The following is a 25,795-nucleotide window of genomic DNA, read 5'->3' on the forward strand; positions in this document are numbered from 1 at the left end:
CACCCAGGATGGGACACCAGTCCGCCGCAAGGCACCCCAAGCAGGACTCGAACCCCAGACCCACCAGAAAGCAAGACCTGGTCCAACCCATTTGCGCCACCGCACCCCACCATTGCAAAATCCTTCTTTAAAAAATTGACTCTCTCCTCATTTTCTCTTCATGAAGCCAAGCAGAGAGGGCCCTTTGGCTTTTTTTTCTGCAGAAGCAAGAGAGGAGACCAGCTGACAGATGAAGACAGCAACGTGTTGACCAGGTTGAGAGATTCCGCCCTTAATTAACTTATAGAGAGTGTAGACGCTCGGAGATGCTGTACTCCGGCCGCTTGCTTCCCATGTTGCTCGTAACAAGATCACAGACACCCACTACAGTCACATCCCCGCAAAGCTGATCTTATTCCCTCATGTGTGTCTAAGAAGGATGTCTGGGGGCTTCTTCTCTTTCCATAGATCCAGATGTTATTTAATTGTTGGTAGGATTCATACTTCTGCTCTATCTATATGAAAGCGTCATAGTTTTATTAAATGAATCTCCTCAAGTTATAAACACAGCTGGGACTAGGTGTTTGTTTGTAACTCAATTTGTAAGATGTGGCACTTTGACTATCAGATCTTACATCATGGCAAGAGTGAGTAGAGCAACAAGACACAATGTGGTCATCCTCGGGACAAGCGCCTGTTGACAATGGATTGTTACTAAGCTTTGTAGGAAGTTTATTAATTAAGAGCATTATTTTTGGAGTCATTCTCACTTTACAGCTATATGTGTATATACACACACACACACACACACACACACACACACACACACACACACACACACACACACACACACACACACACATTTTCAGAACCGCTTGTCCCAAATGGGGTCACGGGAGCCTACCCGGCAACACAGGGCGTAAGGCCGGAGAGGGAGGGGACACACCCAGGACAGGACGCCAGTCCGTCACAAGGCACCCCAAGTGGGACTCGAACCCCAGACCCACCGGAGAGCAGGACCTGGTCCAACCCACTACACCACCGCACCCCTCCTCTATATATATATATACAGACACACACACATAATTTTGGGTAGTTAAACTACTCGATTCCACTAAAATATGTGTCCCCTAAAACTGTTAATCAGACACCTATTTACAAATTTATGTCAGAATATTGTATATTGATGTAATCATACAAGCAGATATGAAAAATGCATAATACCTGAATCTTCAGAAGCACTTTCCAGCACCAAAGGATGAGATTAGCAGTCGATTATGAATTATGCAGTGGTGTGCTAATTCAACAGGATATGTTGAACTTAACCTGAATAAGTAGCTTGCAAAAAACAAATCATCACACGATCCCACCACAGGGAAAGATGAGTAAAGTTGGAGGGATCCCTCGAGCATCACACTAGCAGTGTGGTGGCAATGTCTTAATTTCCACTTTAATATAGTATAAGACAAATGAATAAAAAGTACTATGTAACATTTCACAAAGTATACTGTACATACAGTTTATATTGGGTATATCTGGAATATCACTAAGAAGATCATTGATTATGAATTTCCATTTATTATGAGATATGTTGAAGTTCAGTTTGGTGTTTGATGTTTTACATCAACAGTTTAAATCAGAGGCTTGCTAATTCATTTAGTCCTCAACTATCTGATGAAGGATTTAGAAGGAGAGATGACTGTGTAGTTTGAAATATGTGTAACATATTGAACTTTGAATTTAACTATGAAATTTAGGTTTACTGTACATCTATTTATTTAGCATCTTTTTACATCTATTTATTTATTTTTCTCCAAGGCAACTTCCAATGAACTCCACGCAGTGTTATCAGCCCACACACCTTATTCACCAAGGTGACTTACACTGCTAGATATACTACTTACATTGGGTCACTCATCCACACATCAGTGGAACACACTCTCTCTGTCACTTGCACACTATGGGGGAACCTAAACAGCATGTCTTTTGCACTTTTGAAATGACACTATACTAGCAAAATGTTCCAAACCACATTTAATATTCATGCAGTTCTGATATCTCTTGAAAGTCAGGAAGAAGAGGATTGATATTAATCAGAGGTGGATAACAAGATTTTGATTAAAGCCATAGTTCTCAGTAGAAAATGACTCCATTACTCATCTAGGATTTCACTGAATTTGATTACAGGGAAAACTAATATTTACCAGAATGATTGTATTTAGGGTGGCGCAGTGGGTTGGACCACAGTCCTGCTTTCTGGTGGGTCTGGGGTTCGAGTCCTGCTTGGGGTGCCTTGCGACGGACTGGCGTCCCGTCCTGGGTGTGTCCCCTCTCCCTCTGGCCTTATGCCCTGTGTTGCCAGGTAGGCTCCGGTTCCCTGTGACCCTGTATGGGACAAGCAGTTCTGAAAGTGTGTGTGTGTGTGTGTGTGTGATTGTATTCACACAATATTCTGACAGTTGCATCTGAAATAAATAAATCAAGGATTTTTATTGACAAAATTCAGTCAGCTCAGTCCATGTGTTCCAAGTGAGTTGTCAACTCAATTTGTGTTTCGGGGGGTGAGTGAGTAAATGAATGAATTACTGATATTGTCCTGCATTTTGGACAAGCTGTTATTGATAATTAATGAATGAAAATACTAATATAAATCTTTCAGTGCTTTATGCCCATAAGGATTCACTGTTATTTTCTTTTTATTACATAATAATTTTAGAGCACTGACTACAGCACAGCACATGAAAAATGCATTTGTATCGTTGTCTGGTATAAAAATCCACCATATTTTTGTTGACGGTTCACCAACTGTGGTGACTGGTGAAAATGTTGGCCACCTTCTGTAAATATTTAAGTCCTACTACATCAGTGGTGTTTTTGTAAACTGTATGGGTACTATTTTAATACACTGTACTCAATGAATTTCCTTCTAAATATGTTATTTGTACCAGAAAGAGGGATTTGACGTCATCCGAAAAAATCGCACAATTGTAATAGGCAAACCGGCTCTTCAAACTAGGAACTACTCGTTTCTGCTGCAGACACCAGATAGGTGATTTAAAACATTCTTAGTCGGAAGGCTGAATTGTCCTTAAGAAGCACATTTTATCTTTTTCATAAGTTCCACTTTCACCATCTAAGTCTTTGCAAAGTATCTGGAAAGCTGCTCAGGGTTTTCAGATTTGTACACTGGAACCATCAGTTTAACTTTCTCTATATCCACTGTCTCAGGAGATTTTGATTTTGCTTTTGGCTGCATCCTCCTGACGGGGGGCGCGGTGGTGCAGCGGGTTTGGCCGGGTCCTACTCTCTGGTGGCTCGGGAGCTTAAGTTCTGTTTGGGGTGCCTTGCGACGGACTGGCGTCCCGTCCTAGGTGTGTCCCCTCCTCCTCCAACCTTATACCCTCCGTTGGTGGGTTAGGCTCCGGTTCACCACGACCCCGCTCGGGACAAGTGGTTTCAGACTCTGTTTGTGTGTGTGTATATTCTCCTGCTCCATCTTCCAGAAGGGCAAACTAAGAAGAGATGCAGGTTAATTCAGCAGGAGACATGCAAGTCCTTTGTAGAGAACACCTGGCGGCCAGATGCTTGGCGGAGCAGTGGCGATACTGTGCGGTCCGGCGCACGTACACACTCAGCTCCTATATGGAGCAGCCTATTATTAATAATGAAAGGGAGCACAGGACTCAACCTGAGACATCCTGCCTTTGTGTGGGCTGACACGAAACTCTTAATTAGCTTCCTCTCCCCCAGACACTGAGACACACTTGCAATAACGCCATACCAAATATTTGTCATCCTCCTACTGACAAACACTCTAGGTTTGGTAGGAGATATTCAGGAAATAAATTATTCGAATTTACGGCCTGGCGCTTGCTGCGTATGTCTGGACTTCTTCAGGAAAGAACTTTTCTAATTTGCTCAGGTCAGAAACAGCTTTAAATTCCCTTTTCTAAGTCAAAACATACTGCGAAATTCACTTGCACCCTCAGTATTTAGTACAAATATGACATACGTGGCTGTGGGTGAAAATGTGAAGGCGTCATGTCATTAGCATTATTGGGTAGCTCTGATCGCCAACCGATAATAGCAGCTGGGATGGAGGCTACCTAATACTCCGGGTCCAATGAAACTTTAACTCCCTTCATTGCAATCCTAAGAAGAAAGAGGCCTTTTCCTATTAATTATTGATGGACCTTAATCTTCTTCATTTATTGATTTAATCAATTTATTTAATCTGCCTTAGCTCAGACCCCTACACAGACTGTTGCTAATTCCACAAGCTTTGCTATGTGTTGCACCCCTGCTCTTGCCTGGCAACAGCAGCATCTCTTGATGTGTTTGTGTTTCTACAGGGATGCCACATTTGCAACCAGCTGTTGATAACTGAGCGTTTTTGACTCTTCCTACTTTGTCAGCTCTGCCTACTTGACGTCAGCTGGTGACAGTATAGAAATATTAAGAAATAATTCTACAAGCACGTTTGAGTAATGGTACTTAAACATTTGGAAATCTCATGCTCCTCTTTTCCCATTCTCATCATTCTTTCAATAATATTATAGGACATAATTAACAAAAAGTATTCCTGCTTTTCTCAGAAGTGTATTATAATGTTGAGCTACCTACAATTATTTACCCAGCCGGGCAATTTTACTGGAGCAATTTAGGGTATCTTGCTTAGGGGTAGTGCTGCTGGAGCTGGGATTTGAACTTGCAACCTTTGGGTTCAAAAGCAACAGCTCCAACTGCTCCACCACCAGCTGCCTTTTGTAAGAAATGAGAGGGAAGACATTGTTGCTATTGAATCGTTCATGATGACATTTTGCAATATGTAAGCGGGGATTGAGAGCTTACTTCATGAACTTCAGGTTGGGGCCATTACCTTTTTCGGGTACTTTAAATGCCAAGTATTGCATTAAAATTAAGTCTCAAGTCACCTTCACCAGAATACTTCAATAGCAAATAATTATTGCATGGTAAGCCCATTGTTATGTGCTAAGTCCACTTAAGAGATCCCAACTGGTAGGTTCTGATGGAACAATGAGTTGTTTGGCTTGGCGGGGCCAGCGCTGCATGACGTCCTCCTCTCAGTAAAATGTCAGCAGGCCTTAGTCATAGTTACCGCTGTCTCAGGTTCTACTCTCATACACTATGCATTAGTGTATCACATCTCTGTCGCACGACTGCAGCCTTGGAGGAGGCCGATGCTTTTTGCGCTGGTTTACTTTTGTGAGCTTCTGTGGATTTTTGTGATCGAAAGTGAAAAATGTCTAATGTAGGAAGACCACTTGCAAGGAAAGCTTGAGTTTGTAGTATTGGTTTCTTTCTGGGATCCTTTTTTGGGGATTTTTTTTTTCTGAGAAAGGGAATAAAGTGCCTTTTTATATGGTAAGCCGTCACACGGTAAGTACTTTTACATAGAGTAGACATAGCATGTTTGGCCAAGTGCCACTGCAGTGTACCACTAGCTGTAATTTTTAAGTGCTGCAAATATTTAATTGGGATGATAATAGTACTTAGAGCTAGAAAAGCTCATTGACACACTGCATGTAAAAAATCTGAACTATCCGCAGAATGCAGAAACAATTCATATACTGTTCCTTTCATTTAAATTTATCTATCATTTTTGTTTCAATACTTTCAAATTAAAAATATACTGCTGCCATTAACACATACAGTGCATTGAAACTGAAAGTTAAAATATCTTATTTCAGGGTTTAGTTAAGATTTCTAGATTAAACAGCCTACAAACATTTTAGAAATATGTACTTTTTAACTTCTCAAAAAATGCATTAAACTTTGCATGTAATTGCATTCTGTGCACTTAAGTTTCCTAGATTGTCTTGTGTCAGCAGTAACCGGGGAAGGTATACTGTACATCATACTTAACAGTACATTATATGACATGTCACAGGTTTATGTTATGTATATACTCTATGTCTCATTGAAACGGTTGGGGTCCTAGGGGAAGATTTTTGGAACCTGTCTCTGGTCATATGTCTACAGTAGCTATAGCCTTGTTCAGCTAGAGGTAAATTATTTAACTGCTTTATATAACATTTTAATACATGGAACCTATGATGTAGGTCAAATTTTCAGTTGCACATACACTGAGATGCAAAAATTCAGATGAAGTTTCAGTTTTTGAACCTGCAACTTTCTCATGATGAGTCAGTCATATACAGACATACAACTAAAGAGGTAATCATTCCAAAACATCATTAGTGAATACCAGTTAATGAAAAAACACATTGAGTTCTTTTGTCCTTCGTACTTAGCAAATTTTAAAAAATATACATATTAGAATTTTTTTTATATTCAGCAGACCTCATCATCCATTTGGGTTATAACTGGAAAAGGTTTTTATTAACATCCTTATGTGCTATTATTCTCTGTTCAGAAATCAGTTCAATTTTCAAGCCGAACATGCTATACCTGAAATGTGCTTTTTTAAAGTCAAAACTAAAATGTTTTTAACAGTGAATGGAAAATCTAGCTTTGCTATTGTGTATTTCCACTTTATTCACATTTTGAAAGTTACTAGTATAATGAGACCAGCTCCCTTAATTTAAATTCCATTCAAAGTAACTGAATGAGAGGTCAAGGTAGTATTAATTCATTCAACATATTTTCACTATGTGCTTTTCTCAAGCCCACAGAGTACAGAGAAAAGAAGTTTCAGCCATGAAGCTTGGAAAGCCACGGGCTTCAAAAGATGACCATAGGAAAGGGGGTAAGAGCTGTGAAGGGTGGTGGATGGACATTGCCTCTTTATAACGCCCCCTGAAGGCCACTGACAGTCAGTGAAACTGACCGCATGTCTGTGATGACCAGATGAGCCGGCCATTCTGGAGACAGAGGACCTGGACAACAGAGTCACGCACCTGGGAGGAAGGATGGACCCAGACACCATCTCTCTGGCTTCTGTAACGGCCGTCACAACCAATGTCTCCAACAAGAGGTCAAATACCTAGATTCCAGCTTTTCACTAATTCATTCAGTACAGTGGAGAGTCTAACAGTACATACAGAGCTGATTTCAGTCCTTGAATTACCCTAATTTTCTGTTTATATTATTATTATTATTATTATTATTATTATTATTATTATATTTAGTCAGCACTTTTCTCCAAAGAGATTTGAAATGTTAGGGATACCATACCAAGTTATCTGTTTAAAGAACTGGGTCTTTTTTACCATATCAGTGGAGTACAAGCACCCTGCTTAAAAGGTATGATAGTGGGATTCAACCAGGCAGGATTCAAACCCTAGTTTTTCAGTTGTAAAGCAACACTTCTAACCCCTACACTAACTCCTTTGTAAATTTGATAGTAGAATTGTACATAAAGTCAAATAATTGCATTGTAAATTACAAACCACTCCAAAGGACAATATATACCCCATTTTAGGGTGGGATCCCAGTTTTAAAGAATAACTATTGATAATTACAGATCAAAGCCAGATATCAAAATGGAACCTAGTGCTGGAAGGCCAATGGATTACCAAGTAAGGAAAAAATAAATTAAAAGTTTCTATGAAAATTTCTTACATGCTTATAGAAGTTTCCTGTGTGTTCAGATGTAAATAATAAGTGCACTTGGATAAAAACATATGCTAAAAACAATACATGATTTATAACTCCATCCAGATTAGCATTACAGTGATTGAGGCCAGACAGCTGGTGGGGCTGAACATGGACCCTGTGGTCTGTGTGGAAATTGGAGATGAGAAGAAATACACATCCATGAAGGAGTCAACAAACTGCCCCTACTATAATGAGGTAATTTAGGATTTTGCATTTCATAAGTTTCTTGATCTTTAATGACAGTCTAACCTGGAACGACAACATCATTGTTATTAATAGTTACTTCTCTTTTTTTTCAGTATTTTGTCTTTGACTTCCATTTGCCTCCCGATGTTGTATTTGACAAGATTATCAGACTCTCAGTAAGTGTAATTCTCAAAAGACAAGCAGTCAATTCCAAGTGTGTTTCATCAAAATTCAGTCTAATTTCCATTTTGCTCAACAGGTCATCCATTCAAAGAACCTTTTACGCAGTGGCACAATGGTTGGCACTTTCAAGTTGGATGTTGGTACAGTCTATGCACAGCCTGGTAATGAAAATCACAGACCCAGTAGTTTGTCACATTGCAGAACATTGTACATTTTTTTGGTTCAGCTGAGGTCTTAAAACATTTTGCTTGGGACCATTAATGTTATAGCATGTTTTTTTTTTTTTTTTACCATGAATGCCTACAGAGCATCAGTTCTACCACAAATGGGCTGTCCTTTCTGACCCTGATGACATCACTGCTGGGTGCAAGGGTTACCTGAAGTGTGACATTGCAGTGGTAGGAAAGGGGGACAACATCAAAACCCCCCACAAGGCCAATGAGACAGACGAGGATGACATAGAAGGGTAAAAAAAAAAATTAAAACAGAACAAAAACTACAATATGATTTTTTCTAATCAAATGTGATTTTACTGTTTTTCTTGTGGGAATTGTGCTTACTGTTGAGAGTCCAACCTGGACTGGACCCCATCCTGTAACAATAGGAAATCTGTCACTGTAGCGAACTGGGGTGGCTCATGACTGCCCTTTACCTCTATAGGAAGAAGAGTTGTAGGTTGTTGACTATGAGAAGAGTTGAGGTGCTCTGAATGTTTAGCCCTGACTTACCTTGCATAAAAATTTTCACTAAACAGAGAGGCACTGATGCCTAAATACATTAAATCTACATAAAAAATGTCTTCTGTGACATGTGGGCCAATTATCACCTATATATGGAGATGGTTATGAAGGGTATTTGACATATAGAGAGCATATCTGCGCTATCTGAATCCCTTGGTGGCAGGAATCTGTTGCTGCCTGAAGGAGTTCCAGCAGAACGCCAGTGGGCTCGCTTCTACTTGAAAATCTACAGAGCTGAGGGCCTCCCAAGAATGAACACCAGCATCATGGCCAATGTCAAGAAGGCCTTCATCGGGGAAAACAAGGACTTGGTTGATCCATATGTTCAAGTGCTCTTTGCTGGGCAGAAGGTAAAACATTGTTGGAGTATTACAGATCCATTGCTGTTGTCTCTGCACACAGACTGTTGATTCTGTGCCCCCTCTCTTTGTGGCCAGGGCAAAACCTCCATCCAGAAGAGCAGCTATGAACCAATCTGGAATGAGCAAATCATCTTCACTGAGCTGTTTCCACCGCTTTGCCAGAGGATGAAGGTCCAGATCCGTGACTCAGACAAAGTGAACGATGTGGCTATTGGGACACATTTCATCGACTTACGGAAGATTGCCAATGATGGGGACAAAGGTCAACTGGAAGACATCAGAATTTAAAATAAATCTGTTTTCAGTAATTTTAATTAAATGCAGAAGTTGAACAATATACAATAATGTTTTGTTTCATTTCGCTTCAGCAAGGTGCACTTCAGTAGGCTGTGTGACAAAATCTTTAGAAATAACTGTACGTATGGGGATAGCCCATAATGCCCAAAATACCCATGAATTTTGATAGATTTTAAGGGAGACCTCTTTAATCTCTTTGTCTCCATCTGTGACTGGTAGGCTTTCTTCCCACACTGGGTCCTGCCTGGGTGAACATGTATGGCTCCACGCGAAACTACACACTCATGGACGAGCTTCAGGACCTGAACGAAGGGCTGGGGGAGGGAGTCTCCTTCCGTGCTAGGCTCCTGATCAGCCTGGCAGTGGAGATCCTGGACACCACCGCCCCTGACATCGTGAGCTCCACTGAGGTGCAGGTGGAGGGAGTGCCTAACATCTCAGAGGTAGGCCCAAATTCTGGAGCTTTTAAGAAGAAGCGGTTGATTTTCATTGTAAGAGGTTACAAACTCCTGCAGTGTTTTCTTCTTTAGACATCCGCATGCAAACTGTGCCAAAACTCTGCACTATGCTTTACTGCATTAAGAGAACTTCAGTTTATTGAAATATATTATCATTTCGCTCAACAATTTGACATGTCTGGAATTAGCAGTACTAGTTTTTATATTCCCTTCCCTTGTAAAAAATCTTTAGTTTTTCTATAGTTATAAATATTCTGTGGTACTGCTTGATGTGTGTACGGTGTAGAAGCCATCAGAGTAGTGTTTTCATTTTTTAAATCATACAAGAAGTAAGCTTTGATCATGTCATACTAACCAATGGCTTGCTTTAAAACTGCAGTATTATTTGTCTTCCATGATTTATTTATTTTTCATTTTCTCAAACATTATTTAGAATGCCACTGGAAAGATTGAGGAGTTCTTCCTGTTTGGGGCCTTCTTAGAAGCCACTATGATTGACCGAAAGATTGGAGATAAACCCATCAACTTTGAAGTCGCTATAGGTGACCGAGCTCAAGTCCTAGCTAAAATTTAGCATGTTTCTTAAGCTGAGCACGTTTTAAGCTTATTTTTACCCGTCACCTTAGGCAACTATGGAAATGAGCCTGACGGCGTCAACAGGCCAGCGATAAAGAAGAAGGATGGAGGAGACAGCAATGAGGAAGAGTCTGAGCTCATTCAGCACTCCAGCGGTGATGAGATTGAGGACGATAAGGATTTAGTCTCCATCGCCTGCACTCCGGCCATGAAGCCCGTCATCACCGACAGGTTTGATCTCAGGATCATTGCAGAGTTCCATTCTTCTCTTCTGTAGTACTCTTCTTTGACAATGCTTAATATCACACTATATAACACTATGCTATAACAGTCATCCCTATTATATAAATGTACCTGGCGTTTTTCTCTACAGCTACTTGTACCAAACACAATGTATAGTACAGGTGGTCCCTGAAACCCATCGTAAGTCAAAAATATCGTAAGTTGAAAATGCATTTAATACACCTAATACACACCTCTGCGTGGCAGACTGGGAGATGCAGATCATTGCCGCTGCCCAGCATTGCGACAGAGTATCGCACCGCATATTGCTTGCGCGAGAAAAAACTGAATTTAAAATTCGAAGTACGATTTCAACTGAATGTCAATCACCAGCTCAGCATCGTAAAGTCGAATAAAATCATAAGTTGAACCATCGTGAATTAGGGACCACCTATACAGTTTATTGCTAGTATATTCTTATAACTTTATGATTACTGTCAACTGTCAGCTGGGACGAAACCTAAAATTTCAATGATGCATAAGCACGTTTTCCTTGTTGCATTTTTCAGCTCTCAAAGCAGCTTTAAAACACTTAACAGAAATTATTGTTTGCAGAAATTATTTCCATATGCCATATTTTGAGAACAAGCCCTGCATTTACATCAAGAGCTGGTGGCAAGACCAAAGAAGGCGACTCTACAATGACAACATGATAGACAAAATCGCAGACAAATTGGTGAGACCCAGTTCTAAGTAGATAGATAGAAAGATAGATAGATAGATAGATAGATAGATAGATAGATAGATAGAGTAGGTGCTATGTTCCGGTCGTGTTTCCCATGTGGCTGAATTTCCACTGTGACAGGAAGAGGGCCTAAACGATGTGCAGGAAGTCATAAAGACAGAGAAGGCGTACCCCGAACGCAGGCTGAGGGGGGTCCTGGAGGAACTGAGCACGAGCTGTAGGTTGGTATCCATGCTTCCTCAACCCATCAGTGAAAATGCAGCACATGCCTTTGGTCAAGTTTTGTACATTCCAACTATGTTGCACTTTGGGGATGTTCAGTTGCTCAGGTTTTTTTTTAACACTGAGACTCTTGTTTCCCTTATAGTCAGTTTTTAACACTTGCAAACAAGGACCAGAACCAGATGGGACGAACTAAGTTGGACAAAGAGAGGCTGAAGTTCTGCATGAGGGAACTGGTAGGGCATGGACACTATTCATGATTACTTAAAATATACAAATTTAAACATTCAAAAATAAATCAGACCTCATGATTAACCAGGAATAAACTGCCCCGGCGGGACAAAATTACTTCAGATGTACTGGTGCCACATGTTAGAGTTTCTGTTATTGTTTGTTTGATTAGGACAATGTGGCAAAAATGCGAAATTTTACATTAGTTTCAGAATTACTCAACTCATCCATTTATTATCAACAACAACTTTTCCAGTTAAGAGTCTTAGTGGTGCAGGTCTTATCCTGGAAGCGTGAAACTGGGTATAAACTAAACAGGATGCCGGTCTAGTACAGCGGTCTAGTACAGAGCAATTACACTCACACAGACTCATTCTTTGAGATGTACACACAACAGCCACAATTTAAATTTAACAGTTCACCTGAAATGCATGAATTCTGATGGTGGGAGGAAACCAGAGCACCCAAAGGAAACTCACATGAACACGTGGAGAACATGCAAATTTCACACAGTCAATGTCTGATTTGAACTCTCATCTGAACTCGCAGTCCAGGAGCAGTGTGGCGCCAGCTCTGTTTTGGGATTAATTTACTTTACTGTTTGACTTTTTCCTTCGTAGGAAAACATGGGACAACAGGCCAGGGTTATCCGATCTCAGGTGAAGAAGAACACTGTGAAGGACAAGCTGAAGCTGGTTCAAAACTTCCTCCAGAAGCTGCGGTTCCTGGCAGATGATGTAATTGCTTTAAACCTTACCAGTTACTTGCAGTCACAAGTATTTATGCATTTTTGTGGAACATTTTATGAAGCCAGTGTTTATGTATTATGGTTTCTCAAAATGTGTATCTAGATAATGAAGTAAACAGTATACACTTGTGCTCAGCCTCAGCACAGTATTCCTGATGTCTTCATCTGGATGATGAGCAACAACAAGCGCATTGCGTACTCCCGTATCCCTTCCAAAGACATCCTGTACTCCCCCGTGGAGGAGGAGACGGGGAAGGACTGCGCGAAAGTGAAGACAATCTTCCTTAGGGTTTGCCTTCCTTTCTTTACTGCATTACACAGAACGTCAAAGTGACAAAAATCACAAATTATTGGGATCTTTATGAGCAGCATTTGAACAAAATGTAATTGATGGAAAGCTCCAGTAATGCATTTCCTCAAAATTTTGAGATTATCAGTGAGCTTGTTTTTTTTTTTTTCCAGTTTACCATTAAATACACAGAAAGCATATATAGTGAAAAAAATCTATTTATTTGTTATTTATATTATTTAGTTTCCTGAATAGCTTACAATATACATACACCCTTTAAGATCTGCTAAACTGGAAGGCAATCCTGCCTGTTGTCACGTTATCCACAGCTTCCTGGTAAAAAGGGATTTGGACCTGCTGGCTGGACAGTGCAGGTCAAGATGGAGATTTACCTTTGGCTGGGTCTCAATAAGCATCGCAAGGACTTCCTGGGTGGCCTCCCCAATGGCTTTGAGGAGAACAAGGCTGTAAAGGGCCCTGGAATGCAGTCGTGTCCTCCCATCAGTCTAACCTACACCAGTAAGTGGACCCTCAGGCTAATGCTTCTACCTGCATGTTAGTAAACGCTTGACATCAAGCATGTTTGATGGCGTATGGCAGCCTTTGGCTGTATACCTTTGCATCAGCGAATGGTTTGATGGTGGTGTGTGGAGATCCTGGCCTGCTGCTCACCTCCCCTCAAGCTGAAGGAGGGAGATCATGCTTAGGTGAATATGACACCCCTGAATTCTCCTCTGCTTTCCCACAGTGAGGCAGGTGTTCCAGCTGAGGGTACACATGTACCAAGCACGCAGTCTGTTTGCAGCTGACAGCACGGGCCTCTCTGACCCCTTCGCCAGGGTCTTCTTCTCCACCCAAAGCCAGGTCACTGAGGTAAGGCAACACATAGAGGACACCCAGGTACTTCCCTGATTACTTCTCATCTGTTGCCCCTTCTTTGGAAGCAAACATCTGAATCTGAGCTGAATAACTAACTAGATGGTCTTTGTCATACATTGTGAAACTTGAAATAGGGACAACAGAGAGCATAGCAGATAAAGTGGTGCTCCAGAATGTCTGCTGAGTGGTTGTGCTCATTCATTCCAGGTACTCAACGAGACATTGTGCCCAACATGGGACCAGCTGCTACTCTTTGACAATGTGGAGCTGTACGGAGAGGCTTCTGAGCTGAGGGACGACCCTCCCATTATTGTTATCGAAATCTATGATCAGGACACCGTGGTAAGAGCTTCATGTTGTGCCTTCTGCTTGACGCTCAGGTTCAAACAGGGAGTTGTATTTCCAAATAAATTCATATGTTATGTATTTTTGGGAGGCTGTAAGCGCAAAGCTAGATTAAAGTAAAAAACAGGAGTGCACAGCGGTGTCAAAAAACAGTCACGTTCAACTGTCATTTTACATCGAACTACAAAAGAATAACAATTCGCTGTGGAACTTCATGCACTACTTTCACAGCAAAATTTAATACTGAACAATATTTATATCTTCCATATTCTTTGTAAACATAGATTTTTCTAAAGTAGCGAAATTCTTACAAATATGTGAAGTAGTATATTTAATGTGTAATACTATTACCTGCAGGTTCTGAAGGTTGAAATGTGGTTTTGTTGCGATTCTAGGGTAAAGCTGACTTCATGGGCAGGACATTTGCCAAGCCTATCACCAAGATGTGGGACGAACCCTATGGACCTCCCCGATTCCCCCCACAGCTGGAGTACTACCAGGTGTATCGTGGTAACTGCACTGCGGGGGACTTGTTGGCAGCTTTTGAGCTGTTGCAGGTGAGCCGTCCAGACTCTCCTGTAGTTGGTCTTCTCGTGGGACGAGACACAAAAACATAGACGGTGGAGAAGCTGCTGAGGGAGCACTCGCTTCTGCTTTTGCCAATTTCAGGTTGGCCCTGGAGGAAAATGCGACCTGCCTCCCATTGATGGCCCTAATGACTTGGACCGAGGCCCCATCATGCCCGTCCCACTGGGAATCAGGCCTGTGCTCAGCAAGTATAGAATTGAGGTGAGGAGAGGAGTTTGTAGGTCCAACTTTTGAGGAAGTTGATGGACTTGGGCCTACAGTCCGAAAGATTTGGGTTGACAGGTGATGGGCTCATGGACTTAAAAACAGGCACAATTTTCCACTGGGGAACTGTTGTCATACCCTCAAGAGAAGTACTTGAACTAAATTTCAGCACAACTATATAAAGGAATTTTGACTGTAGAAGCTGCAAGCTATTTGAGTCACTGGTTAAAAGCATCACTAGGGCACATGAAACAATAAATCTTTTTTTTTTTTTTTTCTGCAAATGGAAGCATATGCAAACTGACCTCCTTTTCCCCACATCAGGTGCTCTTCTGGGGCCTGAGGGACCTTAAGCGTGTCAACTTGGCCCAAGTTGACAGACCCCGTGTGGACATAGAGTGTGCTGGGAGGGGGGTCCAGTCTGCCCTCATACCAAACTACAAGAAAAACCCAAATTTCAGCACTTTGGTCAAGTGGTTTGAAGTTGTGGGTGTCCTTACAATTCAACTGTCAAATTTTCATTGCGATCCAAAAAGTATTGTGCTGTTGTATACAATTATAAATGTATTTTTATGTGTCTCTTTTCATGCTATGCGATAAGTACACTGCTGATACATTTTTCTTTTGAAGGACCTGCCAGAAAATGAGCTCCTTCACCCTCCCCTCAACATACGGGTGGTTGACTGCCGTGCATTTGGTCGCTACACCCTTGTAGGGTCCCACGCTGTCACCACACTGCGCAAGTTCATCTACCGGCCCACAGACAAGAGTGCAAATAACTGGTCCACCACAGGTGAGGTGATTCCCCCAGATGTGTCGGGGAATATGGAATGTACTGCCAACCTTCTGCTTTCATCACTACCATCTGGCATACTGATTCCAACTCATTTCACAACCAAGCCAATCATTAGCCCAGCTGATATTTCTCATTGCTCAGGTATTTCAGATCCTGGGAAGTAGGGTCAGTAAATCAAGATGATTATGAGTTTACCCAGGTGGCTCAAATGACATCATTACAGTTCAGATTAACAGACTATGGTAGCTTCATGGTTTTAGCCCCTGGGGTCTCCTTTTCAGCATTTTCTCTTGTTCTACAGAGGAGATTGTAATTTCCATGGCACCAGAGGCTCCTGTCAAGAAAATGGAGACTGTTGTCAAGTTGGATTCTGTAAGCCTGTGATTTTGTCACAGTCCTGACGACAATATATTTTCATTTGGATCATAAATCTTTGTAGGTTTCTTACTGTTAAAACAGTTTTGGAATAAAGGGGCAACAGTAAATCAGAAAACTGGAAATTCATGCTTTTATATAATGTTTGCAATTTCTAAATATTATTTACATTGAGTTTTAGTGTCTGAAGTGTACATATTTCTGCTTTCTAATGAACTAATTTGGCATTATTGCATGCAACTCTCTTGGTAGACTTCAGATGCAGTGGTAAAAGTTGATGTGGTAAGTATCAGATTGTAAAACCATTTTTGCATTGATGAATATTAGACACAAATACTACATTGCGATAAATATATCAGTGCTTACAGTATTCATGCATATTACTGAACTGTGTATAGTGTGTCATCCTTGGTCTGTATGTAAAACATTGTTGCATGGTCTTGACCTCAGACAGAAGATGATGAGAAGGGTAAGAAGAAAAAGAGGAAGAAGGGGGTAGAGGAGGTTGAGGAGGAAGAGCTGGACGAGAGCATGCTGGACTGGTGGTCCAAGTACTTTGCCTCCATCGAAACCCTGAAAGAGGTGAGTTCCAAAGAAGAAACAGGACAGCTGGTTGTGTACTGTTAGAGCTACTACATTTAGACCCAAATGTTGCAGGTTTGAATCCCACCTCTAGCTGTAGTACCCTTGAGCAAGGTACTTACCCTAAATTGCTCTAGGAACATTATCCAGCTGTATAAATGGATAAATAGTTGTAAATATCTTAACATTGTAAGTTACTATGGAGAAAAGAGTCAGCTAAATGAATAAATGTAAGAAACTAGACCAAATGATTTAAGACTGCTAAATTCAAAGTTCTACAAACACAGAACAAATCAGAATAATTTACACATGAGATGACTCCTGAAATTTACAGTAAACCTTTGTGAGGCCTAACAGAAAAGAACAAAGTATAAGTGAGACCTAATGATGCAGACTGAAACATGATGACCAGCTGACTGGAACATCCAGGGGTCACATTTCGGTCTGTGAATTTCCTGCAGATTATTAAGGCTCAGGAAGCAGCTTTGGCAGAAACAGAGGAGAAAGAAGACATGGATAATGTAGCTGATGGTGGAGGTAAGACTGAACACACACGAAAGACTGAAACTTAAATTGCGGTAATATTATCTGTTATGATTGTCATTAATTCCTCTCATCATACATTTTCAAAAATTTATGACAAAATTACTATTCCACTCAACATTACACATTATGGGCTTGTTACTGTTATTATGTTTTTGTTATACACAGACGTGCACATCAATCAAAATGTGTTTTGAATCACGTGTACCTCCACTGGCATTATAAGTGTTGATGGCAGTTGAAATAATTAAGGTTCTCCTTACTAATAATTTTTCAAATTAATTATGCATTCATTTGAAATTTTCTGTTAAAACACTCAAGCCGTATTATCAAGTTGGTCAAATGGCTCTCTTAGCATTATCAAATTATAAAGACACAGTTAAAAATTTTATTGCAGTTCACTTCAAAATTAAGGCTGTAAATGTGCTTTACCAGTTTGCTCCTGAAACTGCAATGTGCAATATTGTACAACTGTGCTGTAATTAATTAAATTAACTTTTTTAAGTTTACTGAGGTGTCATGAAATATTAAGGTTACCCTTTGCACACATTCTGAAAACACTGTGGGTTCAACCCTTTGTTCAGATATCAGGCTGGATGACTCAAATGCAAAAGGGGCCAAAGGGAAGGAGAAGGTCAAGGGAAAAGGCCCCAAGGACAAGAAGAAGGCCCAGCCTGTAGAGATGCCAGAAAAGAAGAAGCAAAAAATTGATGAACTCAAGGTTGATGCTTTCTCAAGCTACTGAGTAATATTTGCATGTTACACCCTACTAGCAATGAGAATTTTTCCTTTTTTTACCATGGCCTCAAAGGTGTACAACAAGGAGCTGGAAAATGAGTTTGACAACTTTGAAGACTGGCTTCACACTTTCAACCTGTACCGGGGAAAGAGCGGTGATGACGAAGACCAGGACATGACAGACGAGGAACGGATCATCGGCAGATTCAAGGTACGATAGAAAGGCAATGTGGGTATGCTTTCACTTTTTAAAGACAGATTCTTCTTCTACTGACACAGTTCAGAGAATGAAAAACATAAAGAAATCATAACGTAGGGAGCAAAATTATTCATATCAACACAAACGTGACAAAGTTAGTTGAACATTAAATGTAAAAGGAGTGCTCTATTGGCAGTTCATCTTGCCAGTTTGCCACTGCTTTCAGCAGGATGAGGAGTAAAGGATTATATACAGTATACTTTCTTTTACTTTCTAGGGCTTAGTGCAAGCAGAGGCAGCTGAGACATTTTCAACCTTTCATTTCTGCTTCTACATAATACTAAGCAATGCATAAGAAAAGGAAACACATTCAAAAACATGCTGTATAAAAAGGTCTTTCCAACACTTGTGCTTTCCAGTTGTGCTGGTTTTTAATTAGTGGAGAGTGTGATCCTTAAAGCCCTCTGTGTGAAGTGTATGAGTAAACTTCTGGATATTGTTTGTGAATCATTTGAATTAAGTCTTTTTATTTTTTTCACTTGCATCTTTTTAGGAAAAAAATATATTTGGTTTTGGTAGTGGCAAAATGGTTAACATTTCATACTTAGATTTTCTTGGAAATGGATTAAATAATGAAGAAGTTGAAGTGTATGAGATACACTTTTTGTGTATATGTCTTTAGAAGGCGGGTGGCACTACTGCCCCACAACATCTGGGCTATTTTGGCATAGGTTCAAATTCAGCTCAATCTGTTCCGAGTTTCAATGTTCTCTTTTCTGCATTGGTCTCCTCCAGGTGCTCTTGTTTCTTCCCACCATCCAAACACATGTTCTTTAAGCTAATTGGTTACTCTGAATTCTCTGTAGTATGTGTGTGTGTGTGTGTGTGTGTGTGTGTGTGTGTGTGTGTGTGTGTGTGGGGATGCAGACTACTGCGGCCCAGACTTTGACAAGCAATTTCCAAGAGTGAGTATTTGGAGGGTCTCCTGTGCCAACTTTTAAATGACCTCCAGCTACCTCAGGGTGTTGTTTTATGCAGGGATGTGCTTAATATACTTTAAAGCAGTTCCACTCCTATTGGCGTAAGGAGCTGTAAATTTTTGTTTTTGCCCAGGTCCAATACACCTGTTTAGCTGTTCAAGGAAATGGAAAAAACTGTGTAGTCTGTTCAGTCACCAGATCTGTACCTCTGTAGTATATAAGTACATGTTAATAAGTATTGCAAGAATGTAGAAGAACTAAATTGAGTTGTTTTTCATTCCATGATGTGTGTCTTTGTGGTTCAGGGCTCCTTGTGTATGTACAAAATACCCCTCTCAGAAGACATAACCAGGGAGGTGGGCTATGATCCTAACCTGGGCATGTTCCAGGGCATTCCACACAATGACCCCGTCAATGTCCTTGTCCGTGTGTATGTTGTCAGGGTATGTATGGTTTTAAAGATTATCGTCTATAGCACGGGAACTAGGTTTAGCTCTATTAACTATAAATACAATAATGAAGGATGCTGCACATATAAAGGAGCACATGATGATGTTGAATGGTGGGGGAGGAGGGGGATCCGACATACGTAGCTTTTGACTTATGTAAGGGGTGGAAGAACAGTCTATTTGTGTAAGTCGAGGGGTGTCTGTAGTTCTACTGATTTGTCATTTCCATTCATGACAGAAATGTAGAGTATATGAAGTTTAGATTTAGGTTCTGATGATATCTACGAGAACTGCGAACCATTGGGCTGTACACCATTGATTAGTAATGATGCTCTTCTCAATCAGGCAACTGACCTGCATCCAGCTGACATCAATGGGAAGGCAGATCCCTACATTGCCATTAGACTGGGAAAGTCTGAAATCAAGGACAAGGAGAATTACATCTCGAAGCAGCTCAACCCTCTCTTTGGAAAGTGAGTTCAATAATTCCAAACCTATTTTCCAGAGATAATGAAACATAATCTAACATTAGTGCTGTCTTATGGGATCCATTGATCTCAAGGGATTTTGAGGCAAGAATTGCTTGACTACATCTTGTTCTCAGTTGTCAATAAAACAAACAAGGAACCAAGTAATAAAGTACAGATGTAATGTATGTAGCCCAAAAGAAGAGCTCAAAACCTCATTTCTTAAGTGTACTGGAAATTTAACCATCTTTTGTTCCCATAGGTCCTTTGACATTGAAGCCACATTCCCCATGGAATCAATGCTTACAGTTGCAGTCTACGACTGGGATTTAGTGGGCACCGATGACCTCATTGGAGAAACCAAAATCGACCTTGAGAACCGCTACTACAGCAAGCACAGAGCCATCTGTGGCATTTCTGCAACTTATGCCATGTGAGTTACCTGTCACTACGTTTTCAAATGTGCAATGGTTCTTAGCAATTTTAAAATCAAAGCATCATTAATTTTGTCACCATGTATTGATTTTTTGCTTCTGATGTGAAACGTGCTCAATGTAACAGTTGATTTCATACATCATAAAATAAGTAGACAAAAAGCATAAGCAAGAAATCATAAGCAGCTGGATTATTTTATGCAGATATTTCTGTTTAAGTTATGCTTAAAAGGTTGTCTTCTTCCCCATGTAGTCATGGTTACAATGTGTGGAGGGATCCCATGAAGCCAACACAGATCCTGGCCAAGATGTGCAAGGAAGGCAAGCTGGACCAGCCCACCTATGGCCCCGCGGGGCGGGTGAAGGTGGCCAATCGAGTATTCGTGGGACCCACTGAGATTGAAGATGAAAATGGTAAAATCACACAGACTGGTGCCTTCTATGCCCTTTTATCAAAGTGATGCTCAAACACAGGCTTATCCAAAGAGCATTAGTTATCTTTATGTCCAAAATGTTTTAAACTGAATATTTCACTGAAACAGACTGGTGTCACATGACATGTCTTTGTCTTTCCAAATTTCTGAAAGTGGGTTTTATTGAAAGAATTAAATATTTTTAAAGAGATATAGGGACTACAGAGGGACAGATATGGTCTTTCGTGAATGATGATATTCCAGGTCTGAAGAAGCAGACCGATGAACATGTAGCCTTGTTGGCTCTGAATCACTGGGAGGACATCCCAAAGGTGGGCTGCAGGCTCGTTCCTGAGCACATCGAGACCAGACCACTCCTACACCCTGATAAGCCAGGCATGGAGCAGGTAGAGCAGACCTCTGCTGGGTTTCCAGAAGGAATTCAATGTGGAGCTTCAGCCTCATTGGCCATGACCACTCATCCTATTAGCAAAAGGCTACAAAGTGACTGATGCCCTCTTTTGGATGTTTCATTGAGCAGGGCCGAATTGAAATGTGGGTGGATATGTTTCCAAAGGACATGCCAGCACCTGGGCCTGCCATTGACATTTCACCCAGGAAACCGAAGAAGTGAGTCCTGTTGAAAAACACCAAAAAGGAAAGCTATCCGCTAAAAAAAGTTTTCTCGCAAAATTGGGATCAAAATAATACTTATAAAGGTGAACCCTAAGTTCACATCATGAGTCTCAGATTCACTCTATATGCGTATATAAACACTGGATAAAACAATCTTTCAGTCACAGTGGTAAATTCTAATTAAAGATCGGTTGCCGGTTGGCACATTGGCAAGTTGTGCTCTACATCCTACTTTGACAGATATGAGCTGCGTGTCATCGTTTGGAATACAGATGAAGTTGTTCTAGAGGACGACGACATCTTCACTGGGGAGAAGTCAAGCGATATCTTTGTGCGGGGGTAAGCGCAAGCAACTGGATAACATGGTCAACAAAAATAATGAATAACATTTATTGTTTCCGATAGATAGTATAGTTAGTATCTTAAGAGTTTTCCACCAAAATGCAACAGGAGTTTGGAAGAACAATTGCTTTCCTCTGGTCTAACTGGTGCTGCAGCTACATCAATATATAAAATATGAATCTTTTTCTTTGATTAAATAAAGAGCAATGATAAAAATGCTATATTTTTCCAGGCTTCAGGGAAATGGTAATAAGTAAATTCTCTGATCAAAGAGTCTTCATATAACTTAAAACATATGTGGTAAGGAAGTAGTTCTTGAGTTTGTAGTATACTGTGGGTTCGTGAGTGTTGACAGGTGTCAGGTTCTCCTGTTGAAAAATACCTGAGAGTTTACTCAGGAGGAGTTTTCAGAAGATTCCTGTGATTGTCTCCTCTACCCTTCCAGCTGGCTGAAAGGGCAGCAGGAGGACAAGCAGGACACGGACGTCCACTACCACTCACTGACCGGAGAGGGCAACTTCAATTGGCGCTTCGTCTACCCATTCGACTACCTGCAGGCCGAGGAGAAGATCGTCCTCTCCAAGAAGGAGTCCATGTTTGCATGGGATGAGACTGAGTATAAGATCCCTGCCCGCCTGAACCTTCAAGTGTGGGATGCAGATCATTTCTCTGCAGATGACTTTCTAGGTAGAAGAAACCATCTTTGTAACCCTCTGGGAATATTTCTTTCCCTTAAAGCAATGCCATCTTCCACTCTGTAAAAATCATTACAGGTGGTCCCCAATTTACAATGGGATTACGTTCCCCGAAACCCATCACAATTCGAAAATATCGTAAGTTGAAAATGCATTTAATACACCTAATACACACCTCTGCATGGCAGAATGGGAGATGCTGATTGCTGTTGCTGCCCAGCCTCGCGAGCGAGTATCGCTCTGCATATCGCTTGCCCTGGAAAAAAAAATCTAAATTCAAAATTTGAAGTAATGTTTCTACTGAATGTTTATTGCCAGCTCACCATTGTAAAGTTGAAAAAATTGCAAGTCAAACCATCTTAAATCCGGGACCACCTGTATACCAAAATAAAAATATCTTTCTATTACTTTCCATGAGGGTTGTACACCTATGTTCATTTAGTTGTGAGGTCTTGCAGGTATTAGAACATTCAAATTTGTGCCAAACTGACATCTGAAATAAATGAAATATTATCTTGATATCTACATAAATGTAAAAGTTAAGAGCTGAGACCATGTAAAAATCCCCATACCCTGTGGTTCTTGAAGACTGGAAATATGCAGTCCTAATTTATAACCATTTTTCAGATTGTTTCGGTGTGCACCCCATGAACATTGGGCCTTCCCATTGCATGACTTACCATAGTCCTCTGTGCACAGGTGCAATCGAGCTTGACTTGAACAGGTTTCCTCGCGGGGCAAAGACGGCCAAGCAGTGCTCCGTTGACCTGGTTCTCAATGAGCAGGAGATGCCAATGGTGAACATCTTCAAACAGAGGAGGATCAAGGGCTGGTGGCCTTTCCTTGCTCGTGATGAAAATGATGAAATTGAACTTACGGTGAATAAGATTTCTTCTTTTCCCAATTTCCAAACTACTCTCAAGCTAGTTTGCCTAAACTGCACATGCGAGCACGTCACACGCTGTTGAGCTGGACTGGACAGTGCTATTAAGTTTCCTTTCTTTACAGTTTAGTTCATTTGCTTAGCCTGAATCAATCTGATATCTTCTCTGACTGGCAAATAACGAACTACTTTGACCCCAGTTCATACCCAGTGGTGTTGAAATGGACTTTAGGCCATCAGAAAATTTCCCCTTACTATGGAGAACTGTTTTATTTGACCTAATGACCCTGGTGTTATTATAGGGAAAAGTAGAGGCAGAGCTACACCTCTTGACAGCTGAAGAAGCAGAAAAGAACCCAGTTGGCTTGGGACGCAATGAGCCCGAACCCCTGGAAAAACCCAAGTAAGTGCATGATCCAAAGTCTTTCGTTAGATAGGCTACTCCACAATGTAGATGCATTATGCGGTATACCACCCCAACTACAAAGCATCATTATTAATACATCAATGGCTTCAGACTCATTCATCTTGATGGTGACCATTTCTGTATCTACAAAATACAGTTTAAACCAGTGGTGAGCAATTCTGGTCTTTGAGAGTCTTGGGCTGTGCTCCTAAATACAGTAATGAAGTGATATACCTCAAAACATACTGTAAATACATAAAAGTTTAAGGCTTACATCGATCCAGGACTTTTTGTGGTTGGTTTGATACATTTCCTCACTGATCCCTAATGCTGATATAATGCACGTCTGGTTTGTTGTTCTCTCATCCCAGCCGACCAGATACCACCTTCCTGTGGTTCATCAGCCCTCTCAAAGCCATCCGTTACCTCATCTGCAACCGCTACAAGTGGCTTATTGTTAAGATTGTGCTGGCCCTGCTCCTGCTGGCCATGTTGGGCCTTTTCCTCTACAGCATGCCCGGCTACATGGTGAAGAAGCTGCTGGGGGCGTGAGCTGGGTATGGGAGGGGGCGTGGTCAGGCAGGGGAGGGGGCGGGCTCACGCTCCTAGCAACTCCCTGCTGTGCAATGCAGTGCCACGCTACAGATGTGTCTCTCTCTCACCTTAACTGACCCTCCAGATTTATCAAACACGTCCAAACACACACATTGCGTTCACCTAATTATGCTTATCTGAAACAGGAACACTGTAGTTTGTGCTCATGTTGCATCAGAGTATTTCATGTTTTTCGTATGCAGAAATGTTTTCTGATGAATTCCAGCCAGATAAAACTTTGACTGGTTAAATACTTGAGACAGAAAAAATCCATATTGTAAAACTTTAATATCTGACATCCTTAAATGTTCAAGGCTAGTAGTTGTATATGAACCAAGCCAGACAGGATGCATTTAATTGATCTGCGAAAGATTTTGCACTATAATCTAATGATTTTGCCCTTCTATCACAATCACAATAAGTAACAGACAATATAATACTGCCTGATTTTGTTGTGATAAAGTTTCTCTTTTGTCAGCAAAAGAGAGGTTTAATGTGTTTATACACTGAAAACATGGTAATACTAATACGAATAAATAGCAGTCAGTATTATATTATGATACTGAGTCAAAAGATAGGAGCTGTCAATCAGAAGTACAGATTGTGTTTAGCCATTTCCTACATGTGCAATTTGTGTATAAGATTGTGATGTTAATAGTAGTTAGGTTTATTGTGACCTGAGAGTTTAGGTCAGGACAATAACCAACAAACTTAGCAACTTTTTACTGCAGTGATATTATCCTTATAATAACAAAGCCCATAATCTTTCTCTTTCATGTGAGCATCATTTGACTACAGGGTTCTGGGGGAATGTTGGGTTTAGATTATTTATGAAGAACTGCTTCTTACTGCAGTTACACTAAAAACATTAAAGACTACACATACTGTAACTGGTTCAGACTTTAAAATATATAATTTTTTACTGTAGTGGTACAGATCACAATTCCTATATGTTTCTCCTCCACGTTACAGAAAACCCAGTTTGACATAGCAATATTGCTGTAGTTAGCTGTAAGGAATCTACGACTAAAACCTGCCTCATTTAAGAAAATTTACCGCAAACTCTGCATTGTTTCTGGTAACCTGTATGCCAACTCACACAGGCCCATTAATACATCCCAAAACACTGAATATGTAAATTTATGGGTAATCTGCACAAATAATAGGTTGTTACAATTATGAAAGACTATACACTATAAGACAGTAAAACCCTACATGATCAGATACATAAGTTTGCAGTTTGCAGTTATTCGTATTTGTTTGATCTTGCTTGATTTGTAGTACACATGAGATGTATTGTACTTAAAGACCCATGTGTATTTAAAAAGGCTTGCAATGATTTATTATTGCTAATTTGATAAAGAGGGTGCAATATTTGTGTGTTTTAAACAAATAAAAAATTAATGAGTACACGGATGACTTGTTTAA

At 40.6% G+C, this 25,795-nt stretch overlaps 1 protein-coding gene across 1 annotated transcript; it reads left to right on the forward strand.

Moving 5' to 3' along the window:
* The first annotated feature begins 6,660 nt into the window (after positions 1 to 6,660).
* On the forward strand, positions 6,661 to 24,325 carry LOC108920081 (otoferlin-like). Its single transcript, XM_018728623.2, has 41 exons — positions 6,661 to 6,709; positions 6,811 to 6,937; positions 7,427 to 7,481; positions 7,624 to 7,755; positions 7,860 to 7,922; positions 8,006 to 8,090; positions 8,236 to 8,395; positions 8,833 to 9,019; positions 9,107 to 9,293; positions 9,548 to 9,771; positions 10,220 to 10,328; positions 10,413 to 10,593; positions 11,200 to 11,320; positions 11,450 to 11,550; positions 11,697 to 11,787; positions 12,403 to 12,519; positions 12,667 to 12,819; positions 13,149 to 13,338; positions 13,568 to 13,692; positions 13,906 to 14,040; positions 14,439 to 14,600; positions 14,713 to 14,832; positions 15,160 to 15,321; positions 15,466 to 15,628; positions 15,933 to 16,003; positions 16,259 to 16,288; positions 16,457 to 16,588; positions 17,050 to 17,125; positions 17,716 to 17,852; positions 17,943 to 18,080; positions 19,354 to 19,491; positions 19,843 to 19,970; positions 20,227 to 20,397; positions 20,652 to 20,812; positions 21,076 to 21,218; positions 21,353 to 21,441; positions 21,688 to 21,786; positions 22,235 to 22,476; positions 23,184 to 23,362; positions 23,670 to 23,770; positions 24,145 to 24,325. Exons 1-41 carry the CDS (start codon positions 6,661 to 6,663, stop codon positions 24,323 to 24,325), a joined length of 5,415 nt encoding a protein of 1,804 aa, XP_018584139.1.
* Positions 24,326 to 25,795: the final 1,470 nt, after the last annotated feature.

Source organism: Scleropages formosus, chromosome 15 (genome assembly GCF_900964775.1).
Source record: "Scleropages formosus chromosome 15, fSclFor1.1, whole genome shotgun sequence".
In the NCBI taxonomy this organism is placed as follows: domain Eukaryota; kingdom Metazoa; phylum Chordata; class Actinopteri; order Osteoglossiformes; family Osteoglossidae; genus Scleropages; species Scleropages formosus.